The sequence below is a fragment of the Astatotilapia calliptera genome, chromosome 9 (genome assembly GCF_900246225.1).
Source record: "Astatotilapia calliptera chromosome 9, fAstCal1.2, whole genome shotgun sequence".
NCBI classification, from domain to species: Eukaryota; Metazoa; Chordata; class Actinopteri; order Cichliformes; family Cichlidae; genus Astatotilapia; species Astatotilapia calliptera.
In genome coordinates, this window is record NC_039310.1 from 9,406,139 (window position 1) to 9,432,288 (window position 26,150).

General features: G+C 40.6%; 2 protein-coding genes and 2 non-coding genes across 4 annotated transcripts; 2 read left to right on the forward strand and 2 right to left on the reverse strand.

Annotated features, from left to right (window-relative positions):
* Positions 1 to 1,242: 1,242 nt before the first annotated feature.
* LOC113028751 (zinc finger protein 709-like) lies at positions 1,243 to 10,991 on the reverse strand. Its single transcript, XM_026179172.1, has 4 exons — positions 10,834 to 10,991; positions 9,462 to 9,566; positions 4,462 to 5,058; positions 1,243 to 2,004 (listed from the first exon to the last, which is right to left on the reverse strand). The coding sequence occupies exons 2-4, from the start codon at positions 9,477 to 9,479 to the stop codon at positions 1,327 to 1,329; spliced, it is 1,293 nt and encodes a 430-aa protein (XP_026034957.1). The 5' UTR covers positions 9,480 to 9,566; positions 10,834 to 10,991; the 3' UTR covers positions 1,243 to 1,326.
* Positions 10,992 to 24,010: 13,019 nt separating this feature from the next.
* On the reverse strand, positions 24,011 to 24,092 carry trnas-aga (transfer RNA serine (anticodon AGA)). Its single transcript has one exon. It is a non-coding gene; the product is annotated as a tRNA-Ser (tRNA).
* Positions 24,093 to 25,210: 1,118 nt separating this feature from the next.
* LOC113029879 (40S ribosomal protein S20-like) lies at positions 25,211 to 25,933 on the forward strand (the record flags this gene model as incomplete). Its single annotated transcript, XM_026180902.1, has 3 exons — positions 25,211 to 25,325; positions 25,508 to 25,581; positions 25,710 to 25,933. Coding segments are annotated over 3 exons (372 nt in total), but the record flags the coding sequence as incomplete, so codon positions are not given.
* Positions 25,371 to 25,436, forward strand: LOC113029935 (small nucleolar RNA U54). Its single transcript, XR_003273529.1, has one exon. It is a non-coding gene; the product is annotated as a small nucleolar RNA U54 (small nucleolar RNA).
* Positions 25,934 to 26,150: the final 217 nt, after the last annotated feature.

The following is a 26,150-nucleotide window of genomic DNA, read 5'->3' on the forward strand; positions in this document are numbered from 1 at the left end:
ATGGCTGGGAGTCCTCAATCACCATGCTAACCAGGTCTTCATCTATTTGAGATTGTTCTCCTGAGGAAAGACAACAAAAACAAAGCACAAATATAAATATCACACACGTAACTTATTACAGTTGTATAATATTGTTATATCATTTAGTAACATTACAGCATGCTATATTATCATGGCATTTGATGGCTCACCTGGTCTTGCTCCACAGTCGGTGTTCCTCTTATTCTCATGCAAAGCTCTGTAGTGCCTAAGCATGGATGAGGTGTTGTTGTTATATCCCAGCTCCCTGGCACATAGTAAACACTTCACCTTGTACAAAAGTCAAGACAGCTTAACATAAATTGTATTGCACCATCAGTATTATGAAAATACATCTTCTGTAGAAATTTACATACCTTGTTGGGAGATATAAGATCAAAATGTTCCCACACAGGGGAGGACATCCTCCTCTTCTTAGCTGGCTCCATTCTCTCTTGTTATGCAACAACCTCTGGTGATTAATATAAAAAAACAAGATTACCTTTCATGTGTTTCTGTTTAAGCTCAAATTGATTTGATGGTTGGAGGTTTTCTCAGTGTTCATCAGTCACTCTTGACCTGGTGTTATCATATGGTTTATCTGTTTTATATTTGGAAATGTGGGATTCAGTGTTCTCTCATCACAAACCTGTTTCTCTTGTGCATGAGTTTAAAGCTCGCGCTCCACCCCGCCGCTGCTCTCTTCTCCTCCACTTTTATAAAGAAGATCCACCCGAACAGTCAGGCGTCAGTGTAGGAGAGCAGAGTGAAAGTGGAAGAAAGACAAATTGCAGGTTTCTTTTGAAATGTTAAAAGAATGTTTCTCAGATCATTGTGTTAAATTGTCATAATCGCCGTGTTCTTTAAGACTATCAGCTCTACTCTAAACAACCCTGAAAGCCTCTGCTGACACATGTCATCAGTTCCTTTCTTTCTTTGTAAACAAGGTCGAGTCTGTCAGGTCAGCAATAGAATTTCCTACAGATGACCCATCAGTGTTTATTCCATGACTGTAAACATGTTTCCATTTGTCACTTCAGTCTTTACTCTGAAATACAGGAAATGACATCATGGCTCAAAATCTCTGTCGTTCAAACAATTCTTTATTTAACATCATTTTAACTTCATTTAAGAACTTTAATAAAATACATTCAATAAAAACTTGAGAACAGGAAACTGATTTTAACTCCAACCACTGAAAAAAAAGGTAACGACTGAACACAAACAGAAGAAGAACAATTTATAAAGATTAAAATGGAACTACATGAACAGTTTGATTCATGGCCTCATTAGAACTTTAACTTAAACTTAAGGAGAGCCGACCTGAACTCTGTGGAGCCTGATCTCCAGGGTTTTAAGTTGGACTCTGAAACCAGAGGATGTTTCTCTCTCTTCAGATTCACTCTGATCCTGTGATGGGAACGATTTCAGCCCTGCGTGATCGCGCTGATGTTTGCACAGAGCAGATGATGAAGTGAATGTTTTGGCACAGTGGTAACAGTGAAACAGTTTATTAGTAACGTGGGATCGTTTGTGTGCAGAGTATGAACTGAGATTACTGAAGCTCTTGTCACACTGCTCACAGCTGTAGTTTCCTTCCATGTGTGTACGTTCATGGTTGCTACGACTACCTGAATGTGAGAAGCTTTTGTCACAGTGTCTGCACTTGTATGGTTTCGCTCCTGTGTGGACTCGTTTGTGTGTTTTAAGCTGACCTGCAGTGGTGAAGGATGACCCACACTGATCACAGAGGTGCTTTTTGACCCCACTGTGAAAGAGTTCATGTTGTTTTAACTCACCTGATGTGGGGAAGCTTCTCCCACATTCTTTGCAGTATTTCAGTTTGTCTCCAGTGTGTTTACGTTGATGTATTTTTAGGCCGGCTTGCAGACTGAAAGTTTTTCCACAGATGTCACAACGAAAGTCTTTCCCACCACCACAGCGATGACAGGGTTGAGAAGTGGATCCATCTGTGTCGCTCTGCTTCTAAACAAAGACACAAAGACAGTGTAAGTCAGTCCTTCAACACTTTTATCCTGAAAGTCGCCTGAAATAAAGAGCATCTCTGCAGACGTCCAATTACATTTTACTGTTTCAATTAACACACTCAGTTTACTGGGCTACAATAACTACAATACTACCACCATAATACTACAGCAATACTTATTTAATATTACAGTAACATCTGACTTACACTTAAGTACTACCATACTACTGTTTTTAGGGTACCCATGGTAAACTACTGTAACACTGCAATAATACTGATTTAATACTGCATTAATAACACTGTAATTGTGCAGTTATAACACTGAGCTGACCGGGATACAAGAAAAACACTATTACCCCCAATGACACTGCAATTATAACATTAAATGGGTATTTTAACACTAATGTTTAAAAGTACTAAAGCTATAAGGAAGCAATGATACTACAGCTACAATACTACAATACCATTACGTAGAGCAGGGCGATATGACCAAAAATATTTATCACAATATAGATTTGAAAATTGCGATAACGATATAACTGACGATATAATTGACACTAGAGAAAATACTTTACAACTCCACAATTTTATTAGTGCAAAAAACCCCATCAATGTATTTTCACTTAAACAAGCAGCTGTTTTTTACATTAAAGTTATATAAAAATGTAACAGTGCAAATTCCTCGCTGACAGTTTAACCAAAAGGCATTTCCAGTGGAAATTGGCCGACATATCCTCAGCATAACCATGTATAATATCCACAAAACTTTAAAAGAGCTTATACACACACAATACGGTAATATTATGTTGAAGCACCGTACGTATCACTCCGCGAGGCTCCTGCCTATGACAGCCGTAATGCTCCGACAATCAGTGTTGCTAACTTAGCGACTTTGTTGCTATATTTAGCGAGTTTTCAGACCCCCTTAGCGACTTTTTTTCCTAAAACGCGACTAGCAACAAATCTGGCAACTTTTTCTGGCGTTATTAGAGACTTATTTATGACAACTTTTTAACGTGAAAGCGCGTATCGCTCTTACTCTCAATGAGCAGCGGGTGCTGCGGTGGGCACCTCGCCCGTGCAAAAGCGTTCACAGGCGGAGGATAGTCCTCCCCCAGCTGGTATCAGGGCAGGGCTCCCGCACTGACTGTCAGTCAGTTCTTCTTTTACTGTTATGTTGTTTTGTGGACCACAAAGTTTAAAACTACTTATGAACACACAAAAACACAAAGTAACTCCACCAGAGTGCCTGTTTCGGGTCACTTTTGCCGTCCAAGCCAAGGACGGATAAAGGGTTGGAATTGTGACATTAAAAAAACAATAATTGCTAGAAGAAATTTAATTTGTAGTTCTAAATAAATTCTAAATGCATTTAAGACGTTTTTTACTGACTTTATGTCTCTTCCACAATGTTATTTCTCTCTCCAACAGCGTAGGTTAGAATTACATTAGCATGACCAATTATGCAAATTAGGCGATGACATCATTTAGCGACTTCTAGCGACAACCAATAGCGATTTTCCTTACTGAGGAGTTGGCAACACTGCTGACAATCCATCAAGTGGTGCGGGTTCGTAGCTTAGCAAAGTCGTACTAAAACATTTGACAGATTTTCGAGCGCCGTGTACCACATAAAATTGTTTCGAAGTCAGTAAACACAACCAGAATCCAAACATAAGGCACACGGGATTATAAGGGGCACTGTCGATTTTCAGAAAAATCAAAGGTTTGATTTTAAGTGTGCTGTATTTACCAAAAAAAACGGTAATAACGACGGTCTGCTGGCATGCTCTACCAAAAATAGTGCTTTGTTGTGTATCTGACGGACGAAAGCTAAACCAGTTCCACACCACTGTCGTTGCAGCATTTTTACAAACCAATTCTGGTTCATCCGTTTCATTCAACGATTCGCTTTCGCCCTTGTCATTCTCCGTCGCCGCCGTGCCTTTTTCGCCATGTGCGTATGAAAACAAAGGCACTGTTGCATGCGCGTTTTACCCATATTCTATCGCGATATTTCATTTTCTTGTCGTTGCCCAACATTATACCGGTATTACAGTGAACGGTATGATATGGCCCAGCCCTACCATTACGTAACGATACAACTTTGTTAACCATAAGAGAAGATTACTGAATGGTTTGGTTTTGTACTTAATTTGTTTTATTTTATTCCATTTACACCTGACAGAGGAATGAGGCCATTTATGCAGAAATAATAACACCATGATATACCACGAAGGTGCCTGAAGATTAAATAACAGCAACATTGCAATTTTCAGCATTTTTAGTTTTTCATGATCGTGTAAACGAAACTTATAACTGAAATGAAAACCTGAATAATGGCTCAGAGCTACTCTTCGGTGCAGTAGAAGTGCTAACATGCTAACACGATTTAATGAGCACACTTGTTCCAAACAGTCAGACTGAACTTACAAGATAAAAATAAAAATACAAACCTCACAGTAACTGCACTTGTAGAGTCTCTTTCTGGTGTGGATCTGTTGGTGTTGTCTCAGGTACTGTGGAGTTTTAAAAGTCTTCTCACACAGGTCACATTGATAAGGTCTCTCCTCAGTGTGGGTAAACATGTGGCGTTGTAAGTGTGCGTCTGTTGTAAAGTATTTACCACACTGATCACACCAGTACACATCTTCTCCGGAGTGAATGCGTAGGTGTATATTTCGGCTCCATAGCCGGCTGAAAGTTTTTCCACAGATGTCACAGCTGTATGCCTTAACTCCAGAGTGGGTAACTAGATGAGTCTGTAAACTGCTACTGTGAGCAAAAGCTTTACCACACTGATCACAGCTGTAAGCTTTAACTCCACTGTGGACGACTTGGTGTGTTTTCAGGGAATTCTTCCAGGAAAACGACTTTCCACACAAGTCACAGCTGAACGGTCTCTCTCCAGTGTGGATGAGCTGATGTTGTTTTAGTTTAGACTTCAAAGTAAAATCCTTCCCACACTCGTCACAGGTGTTTTTTTTCTCTCTCTTTCTTCTGTGAGGTTTGTCGGCCTCCTGAGAGCGCTGACTTCTCGGTCCACGTTGGTCCTGCAGTGACAGAGATACAAACAGAGGCAGTGAGTGAAATGCAGTCATTGAACAAACTGAAGCTTCAAACTCCCTCCATTAACACTAGTTTTAAACCTGAAGGTGGAGTGTGGCACCAAACACCTTAAAGGTCTCTTATCCCCACCTACTGGTAGTAGTAACACATTACATCCAACCTGGTGTTAAAGATAATTAATCATTGTTCAAACACTCTAAAATCATGCCCATCTCTCCTGCTTGTACACAAATATTAATGCTAACACACTCAGAATAGTAATAAATGTTTACCAGGTCTGTACTTTTTTATATTTCCTGTTTGTTTCCTATTATATATTTCTATAATTGTCTAATTTATTCGATAATAATAAATCAAATGTAACAGTTACTAGCTTGGTTCAGTGAAGGATGATGTCAGAGTCTGACTGTAACCTGACGTTTTTTTTTACTTTTACTCGCTACATTAAAAAAAAAAAATCTGTATTTTCTACTCCTTACATTTTCAACACAGGCTTGTTACTTTTGGTTTAAGTCATTTGAGGGGAGTTATTTCATCACTGCGGGCATCAAAGATCAAATTGATTTGAGCCTAAAAAGTAACACATGAAATCCAATCCTGCATCATACACCAGGCTGTGTGGTAAAGTCCTATAAATGGAGCATGTAACGATCACTGTAACACAAACCGTAAATTTTATCTGAGTTTAAAGGTTTAAATCACCGTCAATTTCATCCTTCTATGATTCAGAGTTTGGCGACATCCTTATCATACAGAGTTCCGTTGGCTGAGTTGGGAAAAAGTTCTCAATAGTTTTTGAGCTCAGCAAGGAAATCTGTCAGTTCATGGTGTGAGATTATTATATTATCTTATGCCACGTTATACCCCTAATTAAAGATAGTGAAATTATTACGTAGTTTTAGTTTGCATTATTCTCCTGACTTTGAAGAAGGTGACAACTATTACAGTTATTAAACTGATTTGTATTACATTAGACTGCTGATTTATTGTGAATGAGTGATATTGTTTTAGATTAGATTAGATAGAACTTTATTAATCCCTCGGGTAGGTTCCTCTGGGAAATTCGATTTCCAAAAAAGCACAGCACCGACAGAAGTTACAGAGTTACAGAATATTATATATATATACACACACACACACACACACACACACACACACACACACACACACACACACACACATATATATATAAATACAGAGACAATATAAATAAAATATACGAAGGGGATAAATAGAATAAATAGGAACAAAAAATAAAAATACAAGTGAATTGCACATTTCAAGTATTGAGGTCTATTGCACTGTTGACTATTTACAAAAATATTGCACAAAAGGTATTGCACAGTGAAGTGAAGAGGCACTACAGCTTAGTTGTTCCCCCCTCCTTTGTCCTCCTGTTTCCCCTCCCTCTCCCCTCCAGAGAGGAGTTAAACAGTCTGATGGCGTGTGGGACAAAGGAGTTTTTAAGTCTGTTAGTTCTTGTCTTGGGGAGAAGCAACCTGTCACTGAACAGACTCTTCTGGTTGTTAATGTCTGTGTGCAGAGGATGCTCAGCATTGTTCATAATGTCCATCAGTTTCTTTAATGTCCTTTTCTCTGCCACTGTCACCAGAGTGTCCATTTATGATGCATTATACTGCTGAGGTATAAAAATACTGTTTTCAGAGAGTCATGGCCTTATTTGTCTGATTAGAAGAGAACAGAGCATACCGGAGAGGTTTTCTGCCCCATCTCATCAGGAGGAGATAAAACAGGGAGCCAAGGCCGTCACTTAGGCGCCGTAAGAGAGAAAGAATGTGAATGTTTAGGTTTTATGACTAGGTGGAGGGGGGCTGAAGCTATAAGAATGTGAGAAACGCTCAGACACTTCGAGATCAGGCGGACACCCTCCCGCGCTCATCTCCCCTCCGGATGGTTTATGCTCAAAAGTGTTGAATTGTATGGAATAAAAGATTGTTGATTGAGCATTTATACACCGAGTATTGTCCTTCCTTCAGCCCAAAGATCAAAAGAATCGGGAGATTTAACAATGGACATGACATGTATGATGCAGTGAAGGCATTTCAAGTGAAGCTGTCACAAATGCACCAGTGCAACCTGTCTCACTTTCCCTGTTGCCAAGTAATGTTGAACCAAGTCGGCGCACTTTGCTGATAAACTGAGCGCACTGAGTTCGCGGCGCTTTGGTGACTGTGAAGCACAAAAAGAGAATTTCAAGCTTCTTTTTTACGTGGAAACTGCACCTGTGCAGATTCAGATGGAGCTGCAGTGTAATGGTACACTCAAGGCAAAGTACGACACTGAATGGCCTGCACAGTTTATTAGTTCCATTCCTGCAGCAATGCCCCAGCTCCGTCTACATGCAGCTCCAACCTTGTGTATGTTTTCATTTATTTTTCTGGGGTTTTTGCAGCATGTTCATATTTCTAACTTGCATAATTTTGACAGGATATATTTTTATGAAGATCAAAACATTTAAAGTTAAAGTTGATTTTTTAAGTTTATTTATTCTGGAATAATATTCCTGTCTGTTTTTATTCATATTTCTATTTAAAAACATGGTTTTAGTGTGTTCAATAAATGTTTATCTTGTTTGGCCCGCGACCTAAAGTGTGTCTTGAGTTTTGCTCCCTGTGCAGTTGAGTTTGACACCCCTGGTGTAGAGGATGGAAATCAGCCAGGACAACTCATGAAACATCTGCAGACATCTGGTTGAATTCAGTTGTGTACATCCACAGAGAGCAGCAGGTCAGCTGATCACAGCCTGTACATTAAGAACATCGACTGGAGCTCTCAACAGAAATGATTGTGAGCTGTGACTCTTTTCCCCACACTGAGCCACTACAGCTGATTTTAGGGTTGAATCCTGCTGAATCCCACTTTAACCTCTTCCCTGCCCATTTTCCTCTTTAGAGGCAAAGTCACCCTCTACAATGTAGGCATTGTATTATTACATGAATATTACATTACATTAATATAGCACAAGGTTCAGTTAGTTTTGCATAAAATATATATCAGTACTTCATCTTTTACCCCTTTAAGACCTACCATAGAACCAAGTTTGTCAGAGCTTATGTTTATATTTTTACTAGAGATGGCACGATACCACTTTTTTATGTCCGATACCGATACCATAAATTTGGATATCTGCCGATACCGATATGAATCCGTATTTTTTAATCAACAGAACAGTTTTTTTTAAAATATCTTGCTGCTTTTGTATAAGTTCATACTCAAGTTAAAAAACAAAACACTAAAGCTATTCTGTTATACCTGTATGCAAAAAATACACAGCACCCAAATATTTCATAGTTCAGTAATAGTGATCAATCTAATACACTTAATCCTACTCCATCCTCCCTATTCTGGTATTTTAAAGAGTAAGTAACCTAAATAATAGGGCTCTAAAACTCTAAAAAAAAAAATAGATAGGGAATCACCCACCCTCCACCTCATGATGCTTAATCAACATAATCAACTTTAATTTGATGCAGTGTGAAAAAAATTCACAGAAATCAATTATTTTTCAAGAATAACTAAATAGATTCAACATCTTTCTTCAACAGAACTGCAGACTGCACAGATGGTGCCTTCCCAAAGGAAAAGTACTATAGCTTACTAGGGTATATTAGACTTAATAATTACTATATACAGTCATGGACTTCTATGCATTTTACATCAGATTAAAACTTTGGGTGTAAGATTCAGATAATTATTTAATAAAAGCTAGACATTTTAAATGAGAATAAGAAAGAAAAGTATGTCTTGGTGCCCACCTTTTCCCTGTTAAGGACGCCTCTGTCAGTGCGCCCCAGGGCAGCTGTGGCTACAATGTAGCTTGCTATCGTCAGTGTGTGAATGGGTGAATGACTGAATGTAATGTAAAGCGCTTTGGGGTCCTTAAGGACTAGAAAAGCGCTATACAAATGCAGGCCATTTACCATTTACCATTTTTAATGCCCTATCGGCCCCCCTGGCTAAACTTTGCTAGATCCGCCCCTGCACAGTTACCAGCCGTCAGCTAGAAAAGGATCCTGGTGTAGAAAGTAATATTAAATAAATTGTAACAACAGCTTATCAAGGTTAAACGTGCTGCTGTTGTTCAGCTGCTGGTTTCCTCTTTCTGGCGCAAAGTGGGCAATAAACAAACAAGAGAGACGGACTCGCGACAGAAAAGCCGATCAGCTGATCATTAATCAGTTTCATGACTGAAGTAGCAGCAGGAGAGGGAGGGGGAGAGAAGAGGCAGTCGCTCCATATATGTTCCATCGTGGGAATGCTTTACAAACATTCAGAGATGAACTTACACACTTGCAAAACGGAGCATTCCTGCTCCAATAGGCCTTAAAGGGTTAATGGAGTATTTCTTAACACTAGTATCTGTCACCTTCTTTGTCGAACTCATTGTTTTCTCTGCAGTGGCTGAGCTGAGTCCACGTAGCTTAAATGTTCCCCTGCTGCTCCGTCAGACTCTTCTCCTCCTGCTGATCAGCTGGGACACAAAACAGAACTTTGTTAAGCTCCACACTGCACTGAAGAGTCAAAGTGTCTCATATGTTCATCTGAGAGCACAAACAACAAATTTTAGCTCTCCTGGGTGGGCAACTTGTTTAAAACATACAAAGGTTTGAGCACCGATACTAAATTCAGCAGTATGGCACACCAGTACCAGGAGAGCAATTCCTCTTTAAAAAAGGCCCTGACAAAGAATGAAAACAGAACAATCAATGGATTACAATGGAGAGTACAGTGTTTCCCAACCACTGTGCCGCAGCATATATACGTGTGCCGTGAGAAATGATCAGGTGTGCCGTAGTGCCACTGCACTACTTTCAAGCATTCTGCAACCTGTTCTCTAATGTGTGCCTTCCTCCTCTTTGTATATACTCCTCTTATATGTTATTTATTCTTACTGTCTTACTATTTATATTGTTTTCCATGCACAGTTGGTGTGGAGCACCCACAATTTAGTTGAATATGTACAAAGACAATAAAAGACTATTCTATTCTATTTTAAAAACTCTGCACTACTTTTAAAACACAGATCCCCTCTTAGGGTTCGAGGCTGTATTTGTTTTAAAAATGAATCTCTGGTATCTCTGGCCTATCATTATTATTTTGCTAACAGTTAATCAGGCTCATTTACTGAATACTGATCAGAATTTATCAAATTATCTTTGAAATGATTCTAACAACAGGCCTCTCAGAGTGAGGCCAGTTTTTACAATCACATGCCCTGTGGGCTGACACAACTTTGCTGATAAGACAAAGGCAGGTGTGTTTTAGCCAGGAATACATTTATTTTTACCTTTCTTTTAAATTGATTTCATTATAGCACTTTTACCGCCAACATATTTGGATTTTTTGGCGCTGGAAGTGACCTTATATTGATGATGGCTGGCGTTAGCTAGCTAGCTAGCTAGCTTGGATAGCACGCTGCATTCAAAAACTATGCAGGTGCCACACAGTGACAGAGATGCTAACTAGCGCTTAGTAACAGACTAATAAAATAATAGAAACTCTGATTACACTTAGCTAATTTAAAAGCTTTCTTCTAATAATAACACTGTTTTCTTCTCTGTGTTTCATTAGCATTTGTTAATATTTTCTTGTAAATTAGTTTATAGCAGCTTGACTTGATGTAGAGGCTTTTTCTTTCAACTGGTTCACAAATAACTGACAACAGAGACCGAGGAGAGCAACAGAAAACTTCACTCAGGAGCTAAATTCAAGATTGACTGAACTCAGATCAAAGTTACCTTAGTGCTTCACTTTAGATGAGGAAGAAAAATAAACTAAAACACAAACGCAATAAAGCGGGAACTCCGCGGCTTCTTCTTCTTTTGGGGTTTTTCTTTGGCGGTTAGAGCTTTAAGGTGCATTACCGCCACCTGCTGGACTAGATGGTTCTTAAACGAAACTAGAGATTTAAAAGTAATTTAACAAACAATAAAAACAAAGTCAAAATGTGTCAGTGTGTTATATTCATGAACATAAACATCAGATGGCTTCAGCTTACCCTTACTCCCATTTATTTAAGAGGTTTTGCTCTCTGCAGGGCGCCACAGTAAGTAAGTATGTGTAGTTTTGCCTGATTTAATAAAGGTTACACTGACTCACTTCTCTATCAGCAGATCCAAGTGTAGCCATAATTTCCCAGGAGGGTACTTGGGTTTGGAGTCTCAGCACAGTTTTCAGATTTAATTAATGGGCTTGAGTACAGCCTGATAATTACAGGCATTCAAACTGCCTGTAATTCTATGGCATTCTGTCTCTATGAAGACATTAGATCTTACATATTTCTTGGTTAAAACCACATTCAACTACTTAACAATAAGCCTGCAGCTGCAATGTGGAGGCAACTAAGAGTTTTGATAAATTTTCCAAAAATCTCATCCAATTAATTCTCCTTTACAGATTGTATAACTTTTACTTTTTACAATAAGAATTCTCCAACAAATGTTTAGAAGAAAATGATTTTTCTTTCATTTGTTTTTATACTAACTGAAACCTCAAAGCTCCAGTTTCACACCCCAAACTAACCAACTGTAATGATTATTTTCATCAGCACAATAGTTTTCAGTTTTCAATTTCACATTGGTCTATATTCCCCACATCCTGTCATGTCCTTATCCTTGTTGGGAATCAGAGAAATGAATATAATCAATTCATTAATTGAATTCCACGCTTGTGTTCATCCACAGCAGCTGGACAATAAAGTTTATTGTGACCCTGATACTGCAGCAGAAAAGACTTTTCTGCTCCAACTTTCTGCGAGCAAACGCTCAACTTCTCCCAGCGTGTTGAGCTAATGATTAGTTGGTGTTTTTCTCCAAACACTCTTCTCTCAATGTGTTCACAATAAACTGTGAACAAATACCGAGGAGAGCAGCAGAAGACCTCATTCAGGAGCTAAACTCAAGATTAACTGAACTCACATTAAAGTTTGCTCGGTGCTTACCTTTAGATGAGCCCACAAACCACGAGACACTCTACTGTGGCAACACCACCAGTTTATAAAGAAAAAGAGACGACAGAGAAAAGTTGTTTTGAATGACTAGCCTGTGTGTGATCGTGCATGGCCTGGGTCCTGTGGGACATGGTCATGGAGGCAGGTGTTCTTGGGCGCCTGGGACAGGCTCGTACAAAGGGATGGTCGGCCACTAGTGGAGTCAGCTGCCCCTGGCCTGTGGTTCTCCGTGATTCTCAGCCTTCGTCTGGGGGAGCCCCATCTGGGCTCCTGGGGGCCATTATTGCAGCTTCCCGCCCTCATCATCAAATACAATTGTGACAAAGACACACACTCATACTCTCTCTCTCTAACAGACAGGCCACAAGATGCTTGATGATTTATGTATCTGTGGATTTATCTCACATGTGCAGCGGTTGTCGATACATTGAGTTTTTCTATTTGTAAAACATATTCGGAAAAAATAAATCAAGAAACACAGTGAGACGTAGACTGTGACAACACGAGCTTGACACGGTGTCTCATATTTTGACTGTGAGTATAGAGGATTGTAGCTCAAGTTAACATGGAAAGATAAGAGGTCTAAAGTCTCTAAAACTTTTGGACGTTCAGTCTCTGACAGAAGGTTTGGAGACAAAGTGTCATGGTCCTGGGTCATTGACCCAGCGTTTTGTGTTTTGTGATTATTTCCCTCTGTTCTAGTTATTCTGTGTCCTCCCCCCTTGTGTCCGGTTCGGGTTCTAGATTTCCTGTTTTGTTCTGAAAGTCTGTGTCTGTTGTCATTGTGTTCAGCTTGTGTCCTCCAGTCATCATGTGTATTCAGATCAGCTGTTCTTCCCTCCTGTGTGCGATTACCTGATTACCTTGTGTGTGTGTATATATAGTGGGTGTCGGTCTGTGTTCGTTGTCGGCTCGTCTGCGTTCTATGGTGTTCCTGTCTCTGCGTCTCTCTGCCCCGCACCCCTTTTGTATGGTCCCAGGTTTGTCACTTAGTTTCTCCCAGTTTAGGTTTCCGTTTGTAATTACTCATGCTTCATTGCCTGTTTTTGCCACTACCACCCTGTAAATAAACGTCACTCGTATCATCAGTTTGCTGCATTTTGGGTCCTCCTTTTCCTCCACACCACACGGCTCACTCCGCCAGCCGTGACAAAAAGTCAGTTTTGAATTTGTGAAACAAATATTTTATTTACAGTTTCTCATACACAAGGCAGATAATATTCTTCATGTACATTATTTTTTACAAATACTGGAAGTACAACAAACTGAAACAAAACACATTTTCATGAATTCATCTCTTAATGTTTTATACAAAACTTCTGAATGTGTTCTCTCTGATTTCCCAGTATGTGTTTTGGATCGACTAAAATGTATTTACAATAGCCAGAGTCGACTGAATCCAAATATTTCTTAAATCCAAATTCACCCCCCATTTACTGGAAGAGATCAGGGTAATTTGAATTCTCCAACCTTATAAACCTTTTCTCGAATTTCAAATCTAGTTTGTAAATTTGCCGGTAAAAGTTTAGTAAAAGCTTTATACAAAATTATGGATGTATTGTAATTAACCAGATCCTGGAATTTAAGTAACTTTGCCTGAAGAAAGAATTTGTGAGTATGATCTAGATAACCAGCCTTGTGAATAATACGCAGTGCTCGTTTCTGTACTGTGACTAATGGATTAGTTGTATTTTTATATGTATTTCCCCACAATTCCACACAATATGTAAGATATGGAAGAACCAGGGTACAGTACAGAGTACGAAGTGCTTACCCTTACTCCCATTTATTTAAGAGGTTTTGCTCTCTGCAGGGCGCCACAGTAAGTAAGTATGTGTAGTGCTTTATCAAGGAATTGTTTCACTTTGTTCAAAACTGCGAGGCTTCTGGAAATTTTGGTTTTTATGTGTCTGACGTTGTCACGGTCTGGCTGGCAGACCGTGGGGATGTGGGGAAAGGAGGACCCAAAACGCAGACTCTGCGATGCAAACAGTGCTCTTTATTTACAGTGAAAAGGCTGTAAATACAATAACTCCCCGTTGCTCCCTCGAACCCCGTGTGCGTGCTTCCCTCCGATATCTGTGCTCGTGCTCCCCGCTGTTGTGTTTCCGCACCCCCGTGCGTGCTGCCTCTCCGGACCACTCCTCCTGTAGGGAAACCAGAGACGCAGCCGTCAACACTAACCCTCGGCGGGCATATACGCACAGCACAGACCTAAGCTAACACACACTGACTTGGTAAGATAACTCAATGATCCCGCGTCGGTGAGAGCTCCAAGACTCTCCTAAGTAGCTCCCCCGACGAGCCCTGATCAGCGGCAGGTGTGTGGCTTCGGGTGTGGCCAGTCCCTCCGCAGGGCCACACCCCTCAGGCCTGCAGGTGGCCGAGCTCCATCCTCCAGGCACACCCGCAGACATACACACCCATACCCATCGAGAGCAAGCAGAAACAGGAGCCTGCAGTGCTCCGGGCTCCACCTCCTGCAATTTCATAACCATTTAATTTATACATTTAAAAGCTGAATTTAATTTCTACATTAAGAAACAAAGCATGCTACGTTTGTGCTGATTTGAACAGCCAGCAGGCCACAGCCAGCAGACCCAGCCAGGCTCCACCATCAGCCAGCAGGCCACAGCCAGGCTCCACCATCAGCCAGTAGGCCACATCCAGCAGACCCAGCCAGGCTCCACCATCAGCCAGCAGGCCACAGCCAGGCTCCACCATCAGCCAGCAGGCCACAGCCAGGCTCCACCATCAGCCAGTAGGCCACAGCCAGGCTCCACCATCAGCCAGCAGGCCACATCCAGCAGACCCAGCCAGGCTCCACCATCAGCCAGCAGACCCAGCCAGGCTCCACCATCAGCCAGCAGGCCTAGCCAGGCGCCATCATCAGAAATTCCGCTTCCGGGTCCCTCGTGGTGGCCGCCTCGTGCTCTCGCTTCAGTATGCCACCCAAGAAAGGCCCAACACCAGAGGAGGTTGAGGACATTAAAACCTCCCTCGGAGCGCTGTGCGGAGACGTGGCCGCAGTCAGGGCACAGCAGGAGCTGCTTCTGGGGCTTCTGGAGGAGGTAAAACAGCTACGCCTCCAAAATGCCGAGAAGGACAGACGGATCATGGATCTCGAGCGGCGGGTGGATGAGCTGGAGCAGTACACCCGTACGAACGACGTGGTCATCAGCGGTATTAAAATCAAGCCGCGCTCGTACGTGCGCGCGGTGGCCGGGAACGTCGGGGAGCCCAGCGACGAGGAGACCCGCTCGGTAGAGCAACATGTGGCGTCCTTCCTCCAAAGCAAGGGGATAGAGATGGACCTGGAGCACATAGAAGCATGTCACTCACTGCCCAGGAGGAGTGACAGACTGCCGGCCATCATTATGAGATTTGTCAATCGGAAGAACAAGGTCGCACTGCTGAAACAAGGACGCAAACTGAAAGGCACGGACGTTTTCATTAATGAGCATCTGACACGAAAAAACGCAGACATCGCGAGGAAGGCAAGGCAACTGAAGAAGAACAGTAAAATACAACATACATGGGTAACAAACTGTAAGATTTTCATTAAGCTAAACGGGACACCAGAAGAGGCAAAAGTACTGATAGTGAGGAACATGGAGGATCTGGACAAGTATAACTGACACCAATGTATCAATTACACCAGGAAATGACATGGACACGTTGAAATTAGTTCTTCAACAGAAAGTAATTGATCTAGATTGTGAATATAAGGAGCATAATATAATAGATCCAGAAATAGATTCTGAAAGTAACTTTCTCTCTTCTTTTGTTAAAAATTGTAATTATTTCACTCAGGAACAATATGAAAAAGAAATTAACCTAGACGGGAAGCTCTCATTAATTCACTTTAACAGCAGAAGTATGTACTCTAATCTTGATTTCATTAAGGACTATTTGCAACAATTTTCTCGCCCCTTTAGTGTTATAGCCATCACTGAAACTTGGTTCAATGTCGATAAAGGAATAGATTTTTGTTTGAATGGATATGATTTAAAATACATGAATAGATTAAATAAGGCGGGCGGCGGGGTTGCTATATATGTTCATAACTCTATAAAATATAATGTTGTAACAACTATGTCTATGGCTATTGATGGAATTTTGGAATGTTTGACTATTGAGATTATGAATGAAAAAAAGAGAAATGTTATAATAAGTTGTATATATCGGACACCCAGTTCAAGTATTGACACTTTTAATGAATGGATAGAAAAAACGTTTGCTTCGGTGAACCAAAAATTACTATTTATCTGTGGTGATTTTAACATTGATTTGCTAAATCCAACAAGGTTAAAAGCCATTGATGACTTTACTGACACAATGTACAGCTTATCACTATATCCAACAATAACAAAGCCAAGCAGAATAACTTCACATAGCGCCACTATTATTGACAACATTTTTACTAATGTCATGGATTTCCAAATTAATAGTGGTCTGCTTGTCTGTGATATAACTGACCACTTACCAGTTTTTACTTTGTGTGACTGTGATTTAAAAAAAATAGATACCAAGATCATGATAGCAAAGCGAACAATAAATGAAGAAGCAATTCATGCCTTCAATTTCGATTTAGCACAACAAGATTGGAGTTCGGTGTATGAAGAGTCAGATGTGGACAAGGCTTATGATAATTTTCTAGATATTTTTACTATGTGGTACAATAAACATTGTCCTGTAAATGAACACATGACAAAGAAAAAAAAGATAAAAAGTCCTTGGCTCACAAAAGGAATTATTAATGCTTGCAAAAAGAAAAACAATCTGTATAAACAGTTCATCAAAGTAAAAACAAAAGAAGTGGAACAAAGATATAAAGCATATAGAAATAAATTGACTGATATTATAAGAACGAGCAAACAACTTTATTATAGAAGAAGATAAAAACAATATAAAAGGAACTTGGGATGTGTTAAACAACTTAATTAAACAAGGATCTTCTGGAACATCATATCCTGAATATTTTACTGATGCAAATGGTGAAAATCACAACATGAGTAATATTGTCGATGGGTTCAATAAATTCTTCATAAATGTTGGCCCTGAACTAGCAGCGGACATCCCGTGTCATAAAAATGAAAATATCAGTAATATAAAATCAAATCCCTTTTCACTGTTCCTCTCAGCTACAAATGAGCAAGAAGTAATAAATATCACATTAAAATGTAAAAGTAAGTCTTCAATGGATTATCATGACATAAATATGTCTGTAGTTAAACAGGTTATTCTGAATATTGCTAGTCCCTTAACATATATCTGTAATTTATCATTTCAGTCCGGTTGTTTTCCAAAAAAAATGAAAATTGCGAAAGTAATACCACTATATAAAAGTAATGACAAACACAGTTTTACCAATTATAGGCCTATTTCTCTACTGCCTCAATTCTCAAAAATTCTAGAAAAACTTTTTAATTCAAGATTAGAAAAATTCCTTGAAAAACATCAAATAATAAATGTTGGTCAGTATGGTTTCAGAACGCAAAGAACCACTTCAATGGCGATAATTGAGGCAGTAGAAGAAATTACTGATACACTGGATAAAAATAAATATGCAGTTGGTATTTTTGTTGACCTCAAAAAGGCCTTCGACACAATCAATCACTCAATTTTACTGGATAAATTGGAAAGATATGGTATTCGAGGGAAAGCTGGTAACTGGTTAAAAAGTTACCTAACAGGTCGGGAACAATATGTTAGCATAGGGCATTACCATTCAGAGAAACTTGGTATTACATGTGGTGTTCCCCAAGGGTCAGTGTTGGGACCAAAACTTTTCAATGTATACATAAATGATATTTTTGATGTTTCTCAAGTACTTAAACTCATACTGTTCGCAGATGACACCAACATATTTTTCAGTAGCGATGATTATACTGATCTTGTAATGACTGTAAACAGGGAGCTAAAATTAATAAAAAAATGGATGGACATAAATAAATTATCATTAAATATAAATAAAACTAAAGCAATGTTTTTGGAAATTTAAAATATAATGTAGAATTACCAATTATCATTGAAGGTGTACCAATTGATAATGTGAGTGAAAACAAATTTTTGGGAGTTATAATTGATAACAAAATTTCATGGAAACCCCACGTCAGACACATAAAAACCAAAATTTCCAGAAGCCTCGCAGTTTTGAACAAAGTGAAACAATTCCTTGATAAAGATGCACTTCGTACTCTGTACTGTACCCTGGTTCTTCCATATCTTACATATTGTGTGGAAGTGTGGGGAAATACATATAAAAATACAACTAATCCATTAGTCACAGTATAGAAACGAGCACTGCGTATTATTCACAAGGCTGGTTATCTAGATCATACTCACAAATTCTTTCTTCAGGCAAAGTTACTTAAATTCCAGGATCTGGTTAATTACAATACATCCATAATTTTGTATAAAGCTTTTACTAAACTTTTACCGGCAAATTTACAAACTAGATTTGAAATTCGAGAAAAGGTTTATAATGTGAGAGGCTTTGGAGAATTCAAATTACCCAGAATTCGAACAACCCGTAAAGGCTTTTGTGTGTCTGTATGTGGTGTGAAAATCTGGAACAGTCTGAGTTTACAATTGAAACAATGCAAAAATATTCATAGATTTAAATTTCTCTACAAACAGTTGGTCTGGTCACAGTATACTCAATGATGGGTTTTAGTGTGCTCTGTAATGTCTGTCCTCTTACCATTGCTGGTATGGATTCCAAAATAAAAAATAAAAAATAAAGTGTGCGTATGTATGTACATATATGTACTTGTGTGTGTAGATATATATGTATGTATATGTATGTGTGTCTGTTACTTGTAGTTATTACTGCCTGTTACCTGTGGTAATGCAATTTATAATTTATATATTCTGTATTCAGTTATGAAGGCTCTGATTGTTGGTTGCGAGCTGCCGCTTAGATGCTTGTATCTGCCCGGGGCTGTTGATGGGTCTGTATGCAATGATGGGCATAGCTGCGGGAAGTTTATTGTTTTTTTTTGTTGATGAGTGAGTATAGGGGTGGGATTTAATAAGTTTTCTTCGTCCCACTCCTTTTTCAGGCAAGTTTTGTTTTTTGTTTTGTGTATTTTATGTTCAATATAGGTATTTGTTGTGCCTGAAAATGAATAAATAAATGAAAAAATGAAATGAAATACCTCGCCTAAACATATGAGTGGGACACAGACTAACACAGCACAGAGAAACACACATATGTACACGCACAGAGAAGGGGAAACGACACCAAAAATACATAATAATAATACACAGGTCCATGACTGCCCAGGGATCCTGGGTCGCCCAGTCCCAGGACCCTGACAGACGTAGGGTTTCCATGAAATTTTATTATCAATTACGACTCCCAAAAATTTGTTTTCACTCACATTATCAATTGGTACACCTTCAATGATAATTGGTAATTCTATATTATATTTTAAATTTCCAAAAACATTGCTTTAGTTTTATTTATATTTAATGATAATTTATTTATGTCCATCCATTTTTTAATTAATTTTAGCTCCCTGTTTACGGTCATTACAAGATCAGTATAATCATCGCTACTGAAAAATATGTTGGTGTCATCTGCGAACAGTATGAGTTTAAGTACTTGAGAAACATCAAAAATATTATTTATGTATACATGGAAAAGTTTTGGTCCCAACACTGACCCTTGGGGAACACCACATGTAATACCAAGTTTCTCTGAATGGTAATGCCCTATGCTAACATATTGTTCCCGACCCGTTAGGTAACTTTTTAACCAGTTACCAGCTTTCCCTCAAATACCATATCTTTCCAATTTATCCAATAAAATTGATAAATTGGTAATAATAACTAACTGAGGAAATAAAAGTAAAACCTTTCAAAGTGCTGCAGAGAAAGAAAAGATTTCACTCTTGTCAGTCACCTTAAATGATAAAAACTGGACTTCACCACAGGCTCTAACTTGGCTGTCCAATTTAAAATCACTGTCCAACTTAAAACCAAGGTCAGTAATAACAGGTTTAAGATAAACTTCCAGGGGTCCCAAATCAACAGAGGAGAACTCACAAGGACCACTAGTTCAAAACACCAACACCTCTGTTTTCTTATCATTAGAATTTAAGAAGTTTAAAGCCAACCAAGCTTTAATGTCATTTAGACATGTCAAGAGAGGTTTTATGGAGATGCCATCCTTCTGCTTTAGTGGCAAATATATTTAACAGTCATCAGTGGAACAATGAAAAGAGATCCCATGCCTTTTAAGGATGAAACCCAAAGGCAATATATACAGTAAAAAGAGCCCTAAACTTGACCCCTGTGGGACGCCACATGACAGAGAAGCAGACGATGATTTGGAACCGAGAAGCTGACAGAGAAAGGTCTGTTTGCCAAATAAGACTAAACCAATTACGTGCAGTGCCACCAATAACCACTAGATCATTTAATCGAGATATTAGAATTTTGTCGTCTATTGTGTCAAAGGCAGCAGTCAGGTCAAGCAAGACCAGAACAACGTGGTTACCAGAATAAAGACCTTTAAGAATGCAGATTCTGTGCTATAAAGGGTTTTAAATCCTGATTGAAAAACCTCAAGGATGCCATTACATCTATAAAATATTTCAGTTGACACAAAACAATTTTCTCTAACACTTGGAAAGAAAATGCAGCTTGGAAATCGGTCTATAATTAGCTAAAACTGTGTGATCAAGGCCAGGTTTCCTAAGCAGTGGCTGCACTTCTGCATATTTGAAAATTGCAGGAACCACACCAGAGGACAGACTGCTGTTAATAATGTCAAGGACAGACTGCCCTATACTAGGAAAGATTTCTTTTAAAAATTGTGGAGGGAAAGGATCCTTGGGGGAACCTGCGGGGTTAATATGACACCCCGCATCCTGTGAAATGGGGAGAATCACCAACTCAAACTGAGTGAAATCAGCAGTGCAAGGGACAGAGACAGAGGGGTCAGAGTCAGGAGCTGTGATAAGAGGCCTGGTGCTGCCGACCTTTTCAATAAAAGGTGATCATCATGTCTGGCGATTATACCTCAGCAGAGACTTTGTTTGGTGAATGACACAGATCAGAAATAACAGAAACAGAAACAAACTTGGGAGTGACAGACGAGCAACCACGCACACCAGCGCCATCTTGTTACCAGTCAGGTTTGTTTCTCTGCAGCTTTACATGCAAAAGGGCAAAAAGGTTGACAGGTTTAGAGTTGTGCACCGCTTTATGGTTATGTGTGGTTGTGAGAGTAGCAGTGACATTAAAGACAAGTGTCTTGCAGGTGACAGAAATGTCATCTTAGTCTGCAGCAGTAAAACATCTACCTCGTGTGGAACTAACAGTGTCAAAGGGTGAATAAAACTATTTCCCCTGGAACATTGTACAGCTTGAGCCGCTGCATACTGACCTCACACGCGGAGGCAAAATACAAGCAACTGGATCGAATCTTTTAGGATAAAAATAGACTCCAAAAAATAGAGTGCTTGAAATGTACAAATGTACAAAATATTGTGTTCTAGAATGCCTGTAAACAGGCATTCAAGCCTTTGGCTTTTGTTACTGTTACAGGAGGGGTAAATCTGCGATGTCCTTTGGGAACATGGTGGGGTTTCCTTATCCTCACACTCTCTCCTGGTAGAAAAGAAGGTTTCCGTGCGGGACGCCTACCATCAGTGTAACGTTGCATTTTCAACTGATATTTCTGAACTGAGTGACGTGCAACGTCATCCAGTGGAGACACAGCAGGAGGCAAAGGGAGTACATCCAGTATAGTACGCATCTTCCTGCCATACAGGAGTTCATAGGGAGAGAGGGAAGTAGTTGCATGCGGTGTTGCACAGTAAACTTGAAGCCAATCCAGCACAGTTGCCTTCGATGGTTTCGACTGCTGGATTGATGTCTGGATACAGGTGCGGAGGGCACGATGAAACCGTTCGATTGCTCCGTTTGCAGCTGGGTAGTAGACAGATGTTCTGCTGTGGGAGATGCCTCTATTCTGGAGGAATGAGGTGAACATTACAGAGGTGAACTGTGCATCATTGTCAGTTATGATGTTCTCTGGGTTGCCATGATGACTAAAGACAGATGAGAGGAACTGAATGACATCATCAGTAGTAGCATAAGGTGAAAAGGCAAGCTCAGGCCATTTGGAGTAGTAGTCAGTCAATGTTATGACGTATCTACAAGCAGGTATTGCAGTATCAAAAGGCCCAACAATGTCAAGACCAAGTTTTTTCCACGGTCCATCAGGCAGTGGGACGGGTTGGAGAGGAGCAGGATTAGTATGTGCAGTTTTGTCATTGGACTGGCAAAGGAGGCATGAGGTTATGGCAGACTGAACTTGTGAGTCCATTTTTGGCCACCAGTAGAGATCTCTTAATCTTTGTTTTGTGCGCACAATGGTGACTTTCATGTGCCAGTGCAATCAGTTTAGGTCTCACTGAAAGTGGTGCAATGAGCCTTGAGCCTCTGAGAACATAATCACTTAGGGTTGAGAGTTCATTACGGATTTTGTAGTAAGGTGCAAGCGTGACATCAAATGCTTTGATTGAGGCAGGCCCGCCACTTTGTATTTGTGAACGCAAAGCAACCAGTTCAGGGCAAGTTGAACAGGCAGAGTCAAAGTCCGCAACTGGAAGTGAGGACATGGCAGCAGAAACTTGGGCTACCATTTCATGATCTGAATCTGATGTGGGATGGCAAGAAACAGGCAGGGGCAGGCGAGAGAGACAGTCAGCTGTATAGTTCTGAGAACCTGGGCGGCAAATAACATCATAGTCAAAACACAGGAGGCGGGCAGACCAGCGGGCGATGCGCATGCCAACCCTATTAAACCCTTTGGTGCTCAGCAGCGTTGTCAGAGCTTGGTGGTCTGTCGGCAGAGTGAAACGTCGGCCCCACAAATACGTTCTCCATTTCTCTTCAGCCCACACACAAGCATAAGCTTCTTTTTCAACAGTTGAGTACTTTTGTTCTGTTGCAGACAGTGTGCGGTAAGCAAACGCCACAGGTTTTTCTGTGCCATCAGGTTGCACTTGAGCAAATACAGCACCAAGCCCATAGTCACTTGCATCAGTAGAGATCACAACACGCAAGGCAGGGTCAAACAGTGCCAGTGCAGGACTATTCACCAGGAGTTTTTTTACTTCTTCAAAGCTCGCTTGTGCACCTGAAGTCCATGTGAAAGTGTTCTTGTCGTTAGCACAGCCACACATAGGGGCTACAACAGTTGCAAAGTGTGGCAAAACTTGGAGTACCATGACACCAAGCCCAGGAAGGATCTCAAACTGAGGGAACTGAGGAGGATTAAAGGGGCAGCACAGCAGCGTTTTGGAAAATAGTGTAAAGGCTTTTCAGGAAGCTTTTAGGACGCTGTGAAAATACTGAATTTGAATAGTGGAGGCTAGAAGTAGTGAATGTATCCTTCCTCTCTATCATTAGATGGAGAGAGTGTACAAAGGCCGGCATAGTGGGTCTGTGGCCACTCTTGCTTGCACTTTTGCGTGTCCGTCAGCCAGCTGTGGAGAAGAGCAAAGTTTTTACATGCAAAGAGCTGAAGTGAAAAGCAGTGTTCCAAACAATGAAATGTGTCCACTCTTTGTGCTTTTCATGCAGTAATGTTTGATGTTTGAAGCTATTTCTGCTGTTGTCCCATTCCCGGTGAAATCCGCTGTCCCTCCAATCCCGATCCCAGTCCTCTTGCAAAACAATCAGCATTTGTCAGACGCATCAGTCATTGGCAGTACTCAGACAGGATCCTGGACGACTACATGGGGGAACGTCTGGGGTGGCTAAAAGACCAATTGAAGGATGCCATGTTTACTGAATATGTGCCTAATTTTGTCAGGACATAGCTGGGTCCATTGCTTCTGCGTGCTCTATTTTTACAAGCAAAGGCCTGGCACCTTCTCAGGCGATCTCCATGCCGTGGCTTCTTCTCAAATCATCGTCTGGACTGCCGCAAAACAGCTGACCGTTGTCGACAGGATTCGAACCTGTGCGGGGAGACCCCAAAGGATTTCTAATCCATCGCCTTGCCCGCTCGACCACAACAACTACATTTGGCTGTGGAGCTACATACTTGAAAGACATACGTCTTCCAAGTCCTACGCCACACGTCTTTCAAGTAGGACGTGCACAACAACGGCCACGCTGGATTGTAAATGCGGTAGCTGCATGACTTTGGTGCGAAAGCTTGTGGTTTTGCAGTTCCGTGAGATCGGTGCAGCACAGCTGCGGTTGAAGCTAGCTGGTGTTAAGGTTCAAAAATTGAGGAAGGATACAAGAGGTGATCGAAGAATAACCACACTGATCCGGCCGGGTGAAGTCAAACGATGATTTTAATACACGCGTGGGAAGAACACTCTGTACGCAGACAGCAAGTGGTCTTCAACTTAATTAAAGCATACACAGATTTTTATAGCATCAGGGTTTGATTTACTGACGCCCCTTCATGCGTCACAGACAGGATATATACACACGTCAAATCAAAACCACAACGACTTTTAACACAGAACATCATCTTCTATTTTCATGGCTGGCCCTTCCTGTCTACCTTTCAGTTCTTGTCTTGTTCCTCTTTCATGCCGAGACAACAAGAAACGGTTCCTCTTTTACCGAGACACTGATTTGTAGAGTAATTTGAACTCAAGAGTTCTACGGAGTGTCGCTGCTAATGCCGACAGCTAATGGCGCTCGCAGCCCCTTCATAAACACCGTCCAAACGGACTGTAGATAGTTACTAACGTTAGCAAGCTGTAGATTCATGCGGCTGTGGATGTTAAATGCACAGTTAACGTTTCGGCGCATTTCTAAGCGAGGCAGAAGACTCTCTTATATAAAGTTCAAGCTTCCTCTTGACTCGCGCGTTTTGTGGGGGCCGGTTGTTGCTGAAAGTAAATCATCGGGGTGTCCCAAATTATAGTTCTCTGCCGCTGCGTTCAGGTGCTTTTGCCCGGGCTTCCGAATCAGTGTAAAAGGAATCAAACCTAAACTAGTTCGCTGCGCGTGTTCTTGAGATCTCCCCCCTTTTTTTTTTTTTTTTTTTTTGGGGGGGGGGCTTGTTTAATTGTAAGCCATGCTGTGTAATAGTCTGTGGACCCCTTTTTTTTTTTTTTTTTTTTTTAAATACATCGTCCTGCAATATCAAGGATGGGCCTGAGTAACTGCTTTTTCCTCCTCACATCCAGGCTTTTAAGGACACCGGCAAGGCACCAGTTGACACTGAGGTTGCCATCCACCGCATCCGCATCACCCTCACCAGCCGCAACGTCAAATCTCTGGAGAAGGGTAATTAAGCTCAGATTTAGTTAATGTTGTGAGTTTAACCTGACCTGAGCTATGAGGACAAAAATTTGACTGATAAACCCTGATTTATGTATACGCTATTCTGAGCCACGGCTTGGAAAGCAAATCAAGGCAAAGTGATGACTGGCCGTGTTTTCAAGTTTTTGTGCATTTCTGCTCTGCAGTCTGCGCAGACCTGATCCGTGGGGCTAAGGAAAAGAACCTGAAGGTGAAGGGACCTGTCCGCATGCCAACCAAGGTACTGAAGACCATGGCTCAGAACTCTTATCTAACACCACATTGGAATAAATTGCTTTTTCTTGATTGCGTATCCTGAATGCTTGATCATTTTATTAAAGTAAAATGCATTTCTCTTCCTCCCTCCAGACTCTGCGCATCACCACCAGAAAGACTCCCTGTGGTGAAGGGTCCAAAACCTGGGATCGCTTCCAGATGAGGATCCATAAGCGCCTGATTGATCTGCACAGCCCATCTGAAATTGTCAAGCAGATCACCTCCATCAGCATCGAACCTGGTGTAGAGGTCGAAGTCACTATCGCTGATGCATAAATGACCCAGATTTTTCAATAAAGCAATGAATGAGGAAACTATGACGTGGTGGTGTTTGGGTTTGTGATGGTGGGAAACCTCAAAAGGGCCAAGTTTGCGATGAGTGTCTAGATGGTAATTGTAAACTTAAGCAAAATCTGCCTACAGGTACAAATAAAGGAACCTGAAAAAGCAGTCTTAGACGCTCACTGAATGGCTGTAGTTTTCAAAAGCAATAGATATAAATTTGCCTTTTATTAATATGTCTTAAAGGAAAGA